Below are 15,626 nucleotides of genomic sequence, written 5' to 3' on the forward strand. Positions count from 1 at the left end.
GCGCCAGATTGTCATAGCAAAGTCAGAATTACCTCCTCTCCTAGGTTCACGAAACGGTCGTCCATAAAATCTATTGCTGTTCTGTTGTAAGTAATCTTAAAGATTCCTAAATGCATCTACTTTCGGAAGGCCAAATAAAGTGCTTTTGCTTTCGCCTAGAAACACACAGCGTCTCCCTGACATGGCTGCTTCAACACTAACTGCGGTTACTGAAACCACGCCTTCTTTCTTTGCGTGCACATTTTGGCGGCATTATACTAATATTGCCACATAGTGAGGTAGATATGTGGGGGCGTGTTAGAACGAGCCTTTTTAGGGGGGCGTGGCAGAGTCTTAAATTTGATAATATCTCTTTGGTTTTGAGACTTTAATCTTTGCAACTTCAGGGATCTTATCTATCCACAATCAGCTTGTAACACTCCAAAGAGAAAGGAAAACTTGAAATCGCATCATATGTCCCCTTTAAAGGAAGACACTTGGAGTCTTTTTTCAGCTTCCCAACAGATCAGCTGTTGGTGTTTCGCGATTCAGTTGAATTAATCACAATACAGTGTGGTGAGTTTGGTACATTTATGCTCGGGGTTCGTTTTCATTTTCCCCAGAATTGTTTGGTGGCTAGATAGAGTATTTTCACTCTGTGGTGCTACCGGATAGTATTATAGTATCTCACAGCTGTACGAGACCGCATTAAGAGTGGGTGTGCTCTGTTCGGTATCTGTGTGTATCTATCGGCGATTGTACTAAATGCTCTGCTGAATGCGTGTAGGCTTAGTTTGCATTCATACATGTAATAGCATTATATTAGCATTAATAGCATTTCAACGTTTTGGGCGGCACTAAAAGGTGTCCCCCTAAGTGACATGGTCATCTACGAACACATTTTCCCGATATTACAGGATTAATGTGGCTGCATCGGATGCTTTTCAAACAGCTGTCCTGTTGAGACCCTCAACTTCTTAGAGGTAAACAGGACTTCCTCGTGACCTGGTTATAAGTCATCCAGTGTGAAGCACTGCCTCTGGTGGTCAGAAAGAACGAAATAGAACGAGAGTTACGAATGTAACTGCGGTTCTATGAGTTCTGGATGACCGCCAGAGCTTTCTGTCACTCAGAGTCAGGGCGAGAAGATTCCGTAGGGACAGTCTGCAGGAAGTCACGGGGGTTAAATAGGGGAGGACCCCGAGTCATCCTGGTCACGAGGGACTTTGTTCGTATTAGACTCGACCTGTGCATCTGGGATGAGATAACATTCAGTGTGAAGCACTGCCTCTGGCGGTCAGAAATAACTCGTAGAACTGCAGTTACATTCGTAACTCTCTTTACATGTCTTAACTATTGCACAGAACAGTATTTTTGATTGACCAGTGTGCTACTAAAATCTAATATGGCGAAGTACATCTGTAATATTTTACATTTTGCCAATATTTTCTTTGACAGAATGGAGATGGATTTGTTGACTCAGATTCAAATTTCAAAGCAGTTGTGACTGCCATCGAGCAGGCCATGGGGAAATGAGCATGAACCGATCATAGAGGTGAGAATAATCTGACATAGAGCCATTTTGTTATAATATAGGCAAAATGCACATTAAAGGGATAGTTCACCTAAAAATGTTTTGCCATTATTTACTTACTGTCATGTATTGGTAAACAAATAGTATTGGTTCCCATTGACTTCAATGTATGGGCAAAAAATACAGTGGAAGTCAGTGGGAACTGTCTGGTGACCAAAACTCTTCAAAATATCATCTTTTGTGTTCGAAAGGAGAAATTAAGTTAAAATGAGTGTGCGTAAACGATGACAGAATTTTTAATTTTGGGTGGACTATCCCTTTAACACCTCCTTTTCTTGTCTTTCTGTCTGTCTTCTAATTCAAATTTGTTTTGTATGTTCTCAGCAGTTTTTCTTCTCTGTTTGTTGAACTCCTGGGCAGTGCAACAATGATGGTGATGTCCAAAGTGTTTTTAGCACGGACGTTGCTTGATGCTCTCCGCTCTTCCTGGGAGAAGACACTCAGAGCAGGAAACTCCCTATGAATACTGCTTCAGATAAACGCTTTAACGGTTGGAAAATAATAAGGGAAAATTAAAAGGGAAATTATAACATTAGACAGAATTTGGACAGAACATGTCAAGTTGAAATACTTTTGAATAGTTTTTTTTGTTTTTCTCTCTGTTTGCCTCGGTTACAACGCACAGAAGTTTACTAACTAGTTTGGCATTGTTCAAGATTTTCATGCAATAAAAGATGTTAATGGTGAAGTGTTTGTCTTTCATTCATTGGTGCTCTAATTAAAAGGTGGCAGCACAGACTTTGTCCCTGTACATTTAACAAATAAAACCGCAATAAACTGTCACAAAGTGTTATATAGCAATGCATCATCTGAATGACCCAGACTATAGGTATATCATGAAAATTTGACACGTTTTTAAGAGATGTTTGATAAGTTTACCAATCTTGATATTTTAATTCCATTTTTGTTTTGATTTTGTGTAGTTTGCTATTATATAGCTTCGATGACATTTGTAAAAGTACATACCATCACTGTACTCAAAGCAAGTAAAAGATGATTATAGCAAAGATACCAGATGCAAGGATCAGATGATTATGTGAAGAGGGAGAAAAAAAATCCTTGAGGCAAACCAGACTCATCTGTCAAAGCAGACATATGGCACATAAATATACATAATACCAAATATTTAATTATATTTGATATTTAAGTTGATTTGACAATGATACAGTTGCAATGTCCATCCTACGACTGGAGTGATGCAAGTAAAATGTTGTTTACAGCAGTCAGAATGTGACCTAGCTGCAGCACCCTGCTGTCACTGCTTGAGATCTCATGTCATCTGATAACACAGTATATTCTTCAAGAGATATTACATACGAGAAATCTTATGTGGTATGTACAGGCATTAAGTCTTTTCATTTGTCAGGCCTTTTCCCATAATTCCAGCAGCAGCGCTGTGCCGCAGACACTCCGGAAGTGAGGCGTTTATTGACAATATGGCGACCGGGCCAGCTGAGAGGGGACTGGACGTTTTTGGGTTTTGCCAGTGAGCGCAGATGTGGATGATCAAAGCGAAAGCTGTGCGCGACAGAGTGTTATGAATGAAGGGACTCGGGAGCTGTCGGGATGTTGTCTCTGAGCTGAGTGAGCCTTCACAGCGTCAGATTCATCATGTCGTTCTTCAGGCGGAAAGGTAAGGAAGTGCTCCGCTCGATCATGATGGGATGGTCGCCGGATAGAGTGGGCTTTTCTGGACCGATGCTGAGCTCATGTCCACATGGATGTGACATTAAAACTCTTTTTATTATTGTTATGGCCATGAAATTCCTCTTATGCATCGCTGTCGTCTGCACACCGTCTACATTAACTCCAGAGAGATGGGATATATTCCTCTTTCAAGTGAACATTTTTGTTATTTTAGGTTACCACATGAGAACTTTGAGATTTTTTAAAATGAATTATAGACACATGCTATTGTTAAAATTCATGCTGCTAACTGAAAAATAGAAGTCCCGTTGTGTTTTGGGCGTAAACGTTGAAGTAACACGCATGATGTAGTGTCAGTCGTCTGACAGTGAGGCTAGCCATGTCAGAAAACACTCATGTTGGAATTTTATAATATGGAATGAAACGAATGATTTTAAGAATAATATAGAATCCTACTGAATGAACTCAAGTTTTATTCTTATAGTTGATAACATTGGAATTGGTTTGGAATTTTTTGACAAGGATGCTTTTCATCTTTGATCTGAACGAGCTATTTTTTTGGAAATGCTGTATCCATTTCATTGGAATTAGATGAGTGGTTTTCAGCTTTTTAGACTCCAAGGGCCCCTTTGTCAAAGACAGTATTCGAAGGCCGGCCTATTTAAGCTGATATGTACCTCTGGTACCTTTGTAATTAATATTATGTTAATACAATTTAATTTACATAATTTTAAGACTTATTGGGGTGCCATTGGAAATTAGCTAAGGCTCCTAAATTGAGAACCACTAATCTGAGAACATTCTACAGGATTCCCATAGTCATAGAAAACCTGGAAATGTCAGCGAAGTTTAAATTGTGATTTCCATGCATGTAAAATCTTTGTGGTGGAAATTTGTTAAGAGTAAATATAAAAATCTTTATAAAATTGGAAGAGGTGTTCGTGAGGCCAGCTGGGGGTGCTCACCCTGTGGTCTGTGTGGGTCCTAACGCCCCAGTATAGTGACGGGGACACTATACTGACAAAAAGCACCGTCTTTTGGATGAGACGTTAAACCTAGGTCCTGACTCTCTGTGGTCATTAAAAATCCCAGGATGTCTTTCGAAAAAGAGTAGAGGTGTAACCCCGGCATCCTGGCCAAATTCGCCCATTGGCCTCTGACCATCATGGCCTCCTAACCATCCCCATATCTATTGATTGGCTTCATCACTCTGTCTCCTCTCCACCAGTAAGCTGGTGTGTGTTGGGCGTTCTGGCGCAATATGACTGCCGTCGCATCATCCAGGTGGATGCTGCACACTGGTGGTGGTTGAGGAGATTCCCCCCTTCTATGTAAAGCGCTTTGAGTGCCCAGAAAAGCGCTATATAAATGTAAGGAATTATTATTTTTTAAAATTAAAATCCTTATCTGGTAAGAATTCACTGGTCAAAATGGGTGGGAACGCTGCTGTCTTTAGATGTTCATACATACATAAACCATAATAATTAATCCGTAGTTTTGTATCTTTTCTGAATAGAGTGTCCGATCATTCCAAAATTCCCAGAATCCCTGCCCACATGACAAAGACCATATACATGTACCCTGTGACTTCAGTCAGTGTGCATTAATCAATGTGGCTGCCCTAAGGGAAGGAAGGATGCCCTCTTCGCCCATGTCCTATTTAACAGGAACATCACTTCTCTTTGTTCTTAGTCTGTGTAGTCTTTATAATATAGTGTATGTTTTCTTCATCCATAAGAGATATGTGGGTTAATGTATGTTATTAGCACAGCAGAGGACTATGAAATGTTTGAAATTCTGTAACACATGCTGCTCATTGTATAGACAAATATCATCCTCACTTTTTGCTTGCACTTCTCTCAATAATGATAGTCGTTTTGTGCTTCATGATGCAAGACTGTTTGCCACAGGTGTTTTTTTTCCAAGCAAGGCCTCACCCCATGCAAATAATGCAGAAAACGTAAAGTGGAAAGAGTCAAAAATGTGGGCTTTACTGGATTAACCCATATTGTTTTGTTTTATTTTTGGGTGTCAAAGAAAGACGGCTACTGTTCTTAAGTGCTGTGAATTATAAATTACATTTCCTATGTTCTTTATCTCATAGCTAAAGGAAAGGAACCTGAGAGACCAGCAGATGTCAAAGCCAGCAAAGGTGAGAGTCCTGTGCTGCTTTACTGTGCTTATGTTATGCTGTTTATATACTGTATTATGTACACTGTATACTGGATATTTTCATCAGACTGTGCTTTGCATTCCAGCCTCACTTGGTTTCATGTTGGTCCTTTTTCATGTTGGTTTTTAATTTTAGTAATTTTTGTCAGATTTGTTACGTTGTAGTGAGATGTCATAGAACATGCTGGAATGTAGAACAATAGACCAGGTTAATGTGTATCAGGTTATAGTTTTAGTTCCTTGTGACCCTACATGTGGAAATGTTGTGTCTCTATAGGTGAGAGACTAATGGGTCGTTCAAACACAATGTTTTTTTTTAATTATGCTGTGCTGCTTTTTACATTATTTTTCTATGTAAACATGCACTAGACGTTCATGTTTGATCATTGCACTCTTTTGCAGCATCTCACACATGACACAGTGAAAATGAGTTCAGCTTTTAAAAATGTATCTAGATTTTGTGTTTTTTTTGTTTGTTTAAATGGCCATTAAGACTAGCATGTTTTTATCCTTTGTTTTTTTTTTTTGAAATAATGGAAAATCTCTGCAAAGTAAGGATATTGAATTATGTTATGAATAGATATGATTGCTTCATATGAAGAACAGACACACATAGAGCCAGAGGCGGACAAAGTACACAACTACATTACTTGAGTGAAAGTACAGATACTGCTGGTCAAATATTACTCTATTACAAGTAAAAGTAGTAAAGACAGATTTTTACTTAAGTAAAAGTACAGAAGTACTTGCTTTTAAAAGTACTTAAGTACCAAAAGTACATTTCCTTTTTTATGTCAATGCACTTGCACAAAAATGTTTTATTATTGTTGTATGTAATACTTGAAATAACTCTGAAGCAACTTACAATACATTACACCTACTGAATACACTGACTAGCTTGTAGTATCTTTGGAATAAAGAGCTTTTAGAATGTTAAAAACCTATGGGGGAAAAAATATATATTTAACACCCCTACCCAACCCAACAAAAGCAGGATGGTAGTGATCTCACACAGCTCTGACAGTGGGTGCACACATCTATGTGTAGCCATTCATCCACATTTGAACAGAGTGGACAGTGAAATTGCTGTAAATACAGAGTGATAAGGAAGAAAAAGAAAAAATTATACTCAAGTAAAGTACAGATACTCAAAAAGTGTACTTAAGTACAATACTCAAGTAAATGTACTTAGTTACTGTCCGCCTCTGCATAGAGCACATCACATATGGTAAACGCAGAAGCTCCAACATGTTTCCATGTTGACCATATGTGATGTGCTCTATGTATGTGTGTTTATATGTAAATAAAAGCCTGAATTATATGTTTATCATATAAAGAGACACTATGTCTTCCCAAGACTCGGATTAAACACATGGATTCTTTTTATGACGCCTTTGTCACTTTTGGATCTACAATGTTTTGGTTACCTGGTCTTCCAATAGAGGGACAGAAACCTCAGTTTTCATTAAAAATATCTTGTTTAGAAGATTAATCAAAGGCTAATAGGTTTGGAACGACATGTGATGATAACGAAATTTAGATTTTTCAGTGATCTCTTTAAATGAATAACTAGCCAGTTGTGGCGTAGGCTAGGTTAGGACATGCTTAGGTTTATTAGCGTGGGGTAAGCAGCAATTCTTACTAAGCTTAGCGGAGCAGGGTTGTAGATTGGAACTGGAGGAAAATATAGAATTCAGTGTATTAATGTTCCTGCTCTGTGTGCTCCTCTCCAGCCCAAGTGTTGCCCCACTCCCCCTCTCTTAGCGGCCGTAATCATCATGCTATCCTGGAGGCAGCGGGACCCAGCCATGTGGCCATCAATGCTATCTCAGCCAACATGGACTCCTTTGCCCGCGGCCGGACTGCTATCCTCAAAAAACAGCCTAGCCACATGGAGGCAGCACACTTTGGAGACTTAGGTACACCAGCTATGAATTACAAACACTGATTCAAAATGTCGAGTTAACATGTCCAAAGGGACTTTTAACTTATGTGCAGCTAAATGGCTTTTCCCCGTCAACTGTTAAAGACTGTAACTGAGAGATTGAGCCTGAATTTTTATTATAAACAGATTTGATGTCAAAGCTGCTGTTTTTTTTTTTTTTTTACTTAAGGTGGGCTTGGTAGCAACATTTGATCTATGACTTACTGTTCTGTGCTGAGCATTTTAAACTAAATGTGGTGTGTGTGTGTTCATGGCCGAGGGAGAAGGAATTATCACATTAGAGGAGGGATTTTGTGAAGCTGTTACTGAAATGGCTTTTGCATGCACTGGCCTGCTGGATTTGTGTGTGAAGTGCCGTAATCTCTTAACCTTGTCATAGCTCTGTGATTGGTGAAAACCTGCACAAGCTCCTCCACTTTAAAGAAGACTGCGAATATGTCTGTGCCTATTTGTCTGTTTACTTCTCTAAGTGCTTCTTTTTACAAATAGTTCTGTCACATTACATAACCACCTGGTTGTCATTATGATTAGTATATATAATCATTATTTTTAGTCTGTTTTCCAGGAAAAGAAAGACTAAATATGTACATTATTTAAATGCATATATTTTCTAAAAGTTGATTTTATCCACTTTTGTTAGTATTCTTGCATGTAGACCTTCGTCAAAGACAAAATGTAACTCATCACAAATTAAAGTGAGGCTGTGAAAGCTAGATGAGAAAGTTATACTTTTTGATTATACAACTAACAAAAATGCGAAGACTTTTGTTCCCTGCAGCCTCGGTGGTCTCAACATGGACAAAAAACTATTTTGATTTCAGTGGGCTTGAAATCTCAGTGATTGCCCTACAATGATCAAATCTGTGAAGTTTACAGTAAAAAAAAAAGAAAGGCAGCTGTGGTTGCCAGATTACCGTTTTGACAGCCATACTGAAAACACAGATGGCAAAGAGAAAGCCACGCGATGAATCATAGTTCATTCAAGTAGCTTTTCTACAAGCTGAGGTAAATACTTATATTTAGGTGCACAGGTTCATAAACAAAAACAACTCATTCATTTAATAACACAAGATATAACAAAGCCCTAATGTACATAATTCTACATAAGTAATACTAAGAAGAAACATAGTTATTTCAGTGATAAACCATCATTTGCCAAGTGTCACATAGAGATTTCTGGGAATATCAATTTACAGTTTTTCACTTTTTTCCTTTTCACTTTCAAAAACGGTAAATTTCACAGTATTTTACTGTAAACTTACATGAAATACCCCATTTCAACTATTATAGTTTTTTCCCCAGTATTTTTTCTAAACTTTAACTATTAAAAGTACAATGATGATGATATATTGAACTGTATTTATTCGTTTTTTTTTTTTTTCAAACTTGGCCATGCTTAGAAGGTTTGGTTATCATACTTGGTGTAGAAGTCATCTTCAATGTTATCATCTGCCCTTGGATAAAATGTCTTTGTTATAATGTCTTAACCCCTCCTTTACATTTAAAAAGATATGTAACATTGAAACGCATGTGTTGACAAACCAGTGTTGCAAGGTAACTTTGGGAAAGACTCCCAGTATTTTTTCTAAACTTTAACTATTAAAAGTACAATGATGATGATATATTGAACTGTATTCGTTTTTTTTTTTTCAAACTTGGCCATGCTTAGAAGGTTTGGTTATCATACTTGGTGTAGAAGTCATCTTCAATGTTATCATCTGCCCTTGGATAAAATGTCTTTGTTATAATGTCTTAACCCCTCCTTTACATTTAAAAAGATATGTAACATTGAAACGCATGTGTTGACAAACCAGTGTTGCAAGGTAACTTTGGGAAAGACAATGCTTCTAACGTCAAATCTTAAAAGTATTGCCTCCTGCACAAAGGAGACTAGTATTTTTTCATCTCAAGTACCGTCCTTTGCGTTTTCTGATACTGGACTCATTGTGTGGATCCCTGAGTTCACATCTCAGTAAATGTTTTAATCAGACCATCTTCTGGTGTCCTGTGGTGTTGAAAGAGGAAGGTGTGGTCTTTCAAAACATTCAATGGAGGTCACGGCTCTATTATAAGATTTGTTTTGTGTGTGTGTTTATTAATGCAACAAAGTCTGTGCTTCTACTGTATATTATAAATGGATGGCTGGGTGTGGTCTGGAGAAGGCATGGGTTTGAAGTAGAGGCATTAAAGGTGCTCTGAGTTCAGTGTTGTATAGCAATTGCTAGTTAAAGGCATCACTATTACTGCTGTTGATACTTTAGTGGATTTGAACTAGGGCTGGACGATATGGCCAAAATTGATATCACAATATATTTCTTTAGTGATGCAAACGTCTAGCGACACCAAATTAATTTAGAGATTTATTAGATGGTAAAAGTATACACATACACACCAAAATGAAGCAGTCATGCCTTTTTAAATCTACATAAGTTGCGCTCACATTATATGTAAAAGATTGCTTGTGTCACATGAGGAAATAAATCATTTTGCCTTACTGATGCAGTAGACTATTTAATGCGGGTGCGGTTCAGGTTGCGGGTCGGGTACAGAATTAAATTGGTGCTGGCTGCTGTCGGATAACGGGTCGTGTGTTCTGTTGTGTAGCTACTGCGGATGCAGGTTTACCTAACAGCACCCGTGCAGGACTCTGCTTTAAACTGCTTTGCGTCTCTCCATCAGATAACCTCACGTGCATGATGCGCCATTTACGGGGGCTTATTTAAAATGAAAACTCATTCTCTGCCAGCAGGAGGCGCTTTTAGAGTGATAAAACTGGTAATGTATATCGAAATATCGGAAATGTGTTTAAAAATCATATCACCATTATTGAAAAAAATTATATCGCGATACATATTGATATCGAATTATTGTCCAGCCCTAATTTGAACAAACATCTAATCCAAAGTATTAAACATTAAACATATGCTGATTGGGAATACCAGAATATGGAGACTTCTGGTGGGCCCTTTTGACTTTAGTCCAGTAAGCAACCACCTATAGAAACAATCTAGAACTCCCTATAGCAACCGTAAAACAATGCCTTGGGATTATAGTAGAGTTTTGGACAGGCGAGCGGCACTTCATTTTTTTTTTTTTTGTCAAGTCAATTTTGATTGCTTTGTTTTGTGTTGTTTTTGGTTGTTAGTTTAGTTATTTTTAAATTGTTTGTTTATTTTGGGTGTTGTTTTGTTTTTGTTTGTTTTGTTTTTAACTTGTTTAGCTGATTTGATTTTAATTATTGGTTATTTTTTATCATGTTTTGTTTTCTTGTTTTGTGTTGTTTTTGATTTGTTTTTTTCTGTTGTTTATTTATTTTGGAGTTTTTGTTTTTATTTAGTTTTTTGCTTGTTTTGTGTTTCAAATTTTGCTTTTAACTTGTTGTTAGCAGTGTTGATTTTAATGATTGGTTATTGTTTTTATCGGGTTTGTTTTTCTTGTTTTGTGTTGTTTTTGATTATTGGTTATTTTATATCTTATTTATTATGTTTTTTTTTTTTTTTTATGTTTAGTGGATTGTAACAATGGGGTTTAAAAAGTGTCTTTGCTTTTCAGGTCGCTCCAGTGTCAACTACCAGGTTCAAGAGACTCGGTCTCGGCTTTCTAAAACCGTAGACCAGATCTTGCGGGATAATGTGGCCATGCCCTACTTCATACAGTTTATGGAGACCCGCTCAGCTGAGCACCTGGTCCGCTTCTGGCTTGAAGCTGAGAGCTTTCGATCCACCAGCTGGTCTAGGGTCAGAGCGCACAGCCTCAACTCAGTCAAACAAAGCACCTTGGCTGAGCCTGCAGCTGCCCTGGAATCCCCTGACTCGCCAGACTCCCCAGACGACCCCAGTAGACCCTCAACTCTGGATGAGGGAGATGAAGAGGACACTTTCTCCTCCCGGACTTCCTCCAGACCTCACACCCCCAGCCCCCAAGACACTAACTCTCATACCGGGGCTCTGATTGGCCACCGGAACTCTGTTAGCTCAGAGGGGGCAGCCCGGCCTGGGACTCCTCACCTGCAGCCCAGCCTAAGATCAGAAACGCCCACCAGACAGCCCTCCTCCAGGACAGGCACTCCAGTTAAAGGCCAGTCTACTAGTGGCCTCTCTGACAAACTAATGAAAAGTGAGTACAAGTTATGGTAGCCTCATTGTTGAAAGTATTTTACTTGTTTGTTTTGACTGTATTACTGCAATTAGTCCTTCCAACGGATATTTTTTAACAAGTGCTGGCTGAGATGATTTCCTGAGTAATTTAGGGTTAAAGGAGGATTATTTTAGTTAAGTTCTACTTAAGTAGCAATAGCGTGTTCTGTGGCGTGCTGTTGATCACCACAGTAAACCACAGTAAAAGCAGGAAACGTGTTTGTTGTATTGCATTTATAATGTAAAACAGTAATTCGAAGCTTGAATTTTTTAATGCACTTGTAAATGTTTATTATTGGATTCTAATTTAAAGGTCTTAAAGTGGCCCTACTTTATTACATTGATGAATCTCTGGTTATGTGTTATCGTTATATAATTCCTTCACTTTCAAGGTAGTTATGTCACATTTCTTCCTGGTATCCTGACATGAATGCTAGCCAAAGCTTAGTGTGTAACTAGTTATATAAAGCTTTGTCCAGGCAAGGTTAGGTGATTTTATTACACTATTTTCAAGTTATAAAAATTGACCCTTATGATTGGGTTTGTGGTCCAGGGTCACATTTAGATATTTGTATGTTTGTGCACTCTCATGTTCTCTATTTTTACACTCAGATTAGAAACACACACTTTTATAATAATTTTAAAACGAAATCTTTTCTACTATTCCTTCCAGTATTTTATTGTTGTGCATCATAGTTGCATGTTTTGAATATGATACTTGCTTGCTTGGCTTTCTTTTCAAGTCCATAATGATAAATACATATTTTTAAAAAAAAAGTTAAAGTTTGGTGAATTCTGACCTGCAGATTTGATGTTTGATCAGTATTGCATCCATCTACAAGACCTTTTGGCTGAATTAAGAAAAAACTACTTTAAAACAGGGTTTTCAGTATTCCTTAGTAATTTCACGAAAACTGTACCTTAAGCTTGAGTTTTTACGAACATTCCTTTATATCTGTAGGGAATATTCTGCACTTAAGTTTTTCATGGTTAGTGGCCTTTTACCATTACAACATATTCCTTTCGTATCAGACGATGACTTTTAATATCCATGCGGCATTGGTTTTATAGAGCAATCTTGGTAAATGATCTCATTTAGCATCTTGGCAGTGGACTTCAATGAACAGAAGTCAGTAGCTGAGTATTCATTAATGGCTAATACAAAGAAGCTCTAGGCTGTAAAAGCAGTGAATGGAAAAAGTCAGTTAAGCCGAAAGACATCAAATCAGCTTAGAAGGGGAGTCAGATCCTATCAGTCCATGGCTTCTGCTGCGAGAGCCTTCGGTGTCTGAAAAAAGAACAAGTATTTGTCCACTTCATTGTATTTTATAAGGCTGTCTCTGGCTTTTCTCAGCATCAAAAAATAAATTTTATGAAAAGCACTTCAAAATTTAAACATGCTCTGATGAGATTCCTCATCTCACAGACCCCCATTAAACTCAAACACTTTCAACATGGCCTTTAAACACAGAGTCATACTACTCATGATGGCTGATCGTCAACCATAATTCAAATAAATCATTGGCCTTATCTTATCTATTCATTTCATAAATATAGTTACTATATACTTCTGTTTTTAGATTTAGTTTTTCTGGTGTCCCAAGTACACTGCATACAAGCATACTGACATGCTTTTTTGTATGAAATATGCACCCTGCCTAACATGGCTTCTGCTGCGAGAGCCTTCGGTGTCTGAAAAAAGAACAAGTATTTGTCCACTTCATTGTATTTTATAAGGCTGTCTCTGGCTTTTCTCAGCATCAAAAAATAAATTTTATGAAAAGCACTTCAAAATTTAAACATGCTCTGATGAGATTCCTCATCTCACAGACCCCCATTAAACTCAAACACTTTCAACATGGCCTTTAAACACAGAGTCATACTACTCATGATGGCTGATCGTCAACCATAATTCAAATAAATCATTGGCCTTATCTTATCTATTCATTTCATAAATATAGTTACTATATACTTCTGTTTTTAGATTTAGTTTTTCTGGTGTCCCAAGTACACTGCATACAAGCATACTGACATGCTTTTTTGTATGAAATATGCACCCATTCTGTATATGAGTTTGATATTAATGTTTAACGATGACATTAATGTTTAACTAATGATTAAGGTGTAGATATCAGATTTGTCCCTAGGCCTTTGCTCTAATTGTACTATTCGTTTGTTTGATTAATAGTGAGTGACACTTAAGCACACATGAGGCTTTGATGAATAGCCATGGCTGAAATGTGAATTAGTACACTTCTGTAAGTCAGTGAAGAGGGATGTTGAATATGATAAAGGTGTTTGCTGTGGATCGAGTCTGATTTGTCCTTCATCTTTATCCCTTCTATCCTATTTTAATTTTTCCATATGTACTGATTTTTCTCATTTCTAGGTATAGAGAGGGATGCCGTTAACATTTTCACTAAGTACATATCTCCAGATGCTGCTAGGCCAATTCCCATCACCGAACAGATACGCAACGACATTGTGGGTAAGAAAATTCCTTATCAGTGACCTCTCTGTTTCGACTGCTGAAGATGTACTCCAGTGTTTTTTTCTCTGTTTGAACAAGATAATTATATTTATAGGCGATATTGGGTGATTAGAAAATGAGGGCCTGGTTTTATGGATTTATCTTCAGGAAGCTTGTTGTCATTACTTACCTTATTTAAAGGGTCATATGATGCGATTTCAAGTTTTCCTTTCTCTTTGGAGTGTTACAAGCTGATTGTGCGTATATAAGATCCCTGAAGTTGCAAAGACTAAAGTCTCAAAACCAAAGAAATATTCTTTATCAAAGTTAAGACTCTGCCACACCTACCTAAAACGGCTCGTTCTAACACGCCCCCACATATCTACCTCACTATGTGGAAATATTTGCATAATGCTGCCCAAATGTTTACGAAAAGAAAGGCGTGGTTTCAGTAACCGCAGTTAGTGTTGATGCAGCCATGTCAGGGAGACGCTGTGTTTCTAGGCGAAAGCAAAAGCACTTTATTTGGCCTTCCAAAAGTAGATGCATTTAGAAATCTTTACGATCACTTACAACAGAACAGCAATGCATTTTATGGATGACCGTTTCATGAACCTAGGAGAGGAGGTAATTCTGACTTTGCTATGACAATCTGGCGCTTCTGAATCAGCTACTGTATTGTTATTAGTTTAAGTATTTGCTATTGACTGTTCAAATGCGGAGTTTTGCGCATCGTGTGTGTGTGTGTGTGCGCGCGTGAGCGAGAGAGAGATAGCGAGAGAGAGACTTTTTGACTTTTAACATCTCTTTAATCACCAGTTTTTTAAAATATATATAAAAAGTCAAAGTGTACAAGTATAAAAAATATGAAAGTCAAAAAATCTGAAGAAATAACAACCCAAAAAAAAACATGTTTCTGTATCAAAAAAACAAAACCAATAAACACATCATATAATCATTTTCATACAAAAATGTTTAGAGATCCATCACAATCAGCTTCACATATGCAGTTATTAATGCCCCACCTGTATTTAAAGGTCTCCATATCCATTATTAAATTGTAAAAAGCAAATTCAACCTTTAAACGTGATTTTATCAAACCCCTAAAAATCAAAATAACATCAGTCTGTCCCATTCCAACAATCTTATTTTTCCGTGACAGCCAAATAGCCAACTTTGCGTGGCCAAAAACAAAATTCACTAATACTCCCTTGTGGAATGCTTATATTTAGGACCATAGATAAAGAAAACATTAGTAAAAAACTCCCCTAATTCACGGCAGCATTCTTCTAAAAAACAAAACAGAGGAACAAGCCTTTCACATTCAGAAAATAAATGAAAAACTGTTTCCGATTGTCCACAGAAAGGGCAACCCTCCCCTACCTGTGGATCAATGTGTGCTCTGTGTCTGTTCGTAGCTATTATACCATGCACAATTCGCCTCTGCAGGTCTCCAGACCGTTTCTCAATGGGGGGTTTGTACAAGGTCCTCCAACTACCTTTGGGTGAAGAGCCTGACCCAAAACATCCAACCACTTGGACTCCTTCACACTCTCCAGAGTATCACAGTGAAGAGCCTTTACACACATCACATATAGTTGCTTCTTCCCAACAGCACTGAATTGTCCCAACTGCGGTGATGCAAAGGATAGGATGTTGCCTTCTGCTTCTTGCCACTCGCCA

At 37.8% G+C, this 15,626-nt stretch overlaps 1 protein-coding gene and 1 pseudogene across 4 annotated transcripts in view; both read left to right on the forward strand.

Moving 5' to 3' along the window:
• LOC107595481 (selenoprotein W-like) overlaps positions 1-2,261 on the forward strand; it is a 4,268-nt pseudogene extending 2,007 nt beyond the window's left edge.
• An 85-nt stretch (positions 2,262-2,346) lies between these two features.
• akap10 (A kinase (PRKA) anchor protein 10) overlaps positions 2,347-15,626 on the forward strand; it is a 37,038-nt gene continuing 23,758 nt past the window's right edge. For all 4 annotated transcript variants that reach the window (XM_016285891.1, XM_016285893.1, XM_016285889.1 and 1 more), the window contains exons 1-5: positions 2,347-3,206; positions 5,325-5,372; positions 7,126-7,311; positions 10,890-11,453; positions 13,863-13,961. In XM_016285891.1, the coding sequence (XP_016141377.1) occupies positions 3,185-3,206; positions 5,325-5,372; positions 7,126-7,311; positions 10,890-11,453; positions 13,863-13,961 (919 nt within the window). In that variant the 5' untranslated portion in view covers positions 2,347-3,184. The remainder of the gene's footprint in view (positions 3,207-5,324; positions 5,373-7,125; positions 7,312-10,889; positions 11,454-13,862; positions 13,962-15,626) is intronic.

Source organism: Sinocyclocheilus grahami, unplaced genomic scaffold (assembly GCF_001515645.1).
Source record: "Sinocyclocheilus grahami isolate Dianchi unplaced genomic scaffold, SAMN03320097.WGS_v1.1 scaffold203.1, whole genome shotgun sequence".
Lineage (NCBI taxonomy): Eukaryota > Metazoa > Chordata > Actinopteri > Cypriniformes > Cyprinidae > Sinocyclocheilus > Sinocyclocheilus grahami.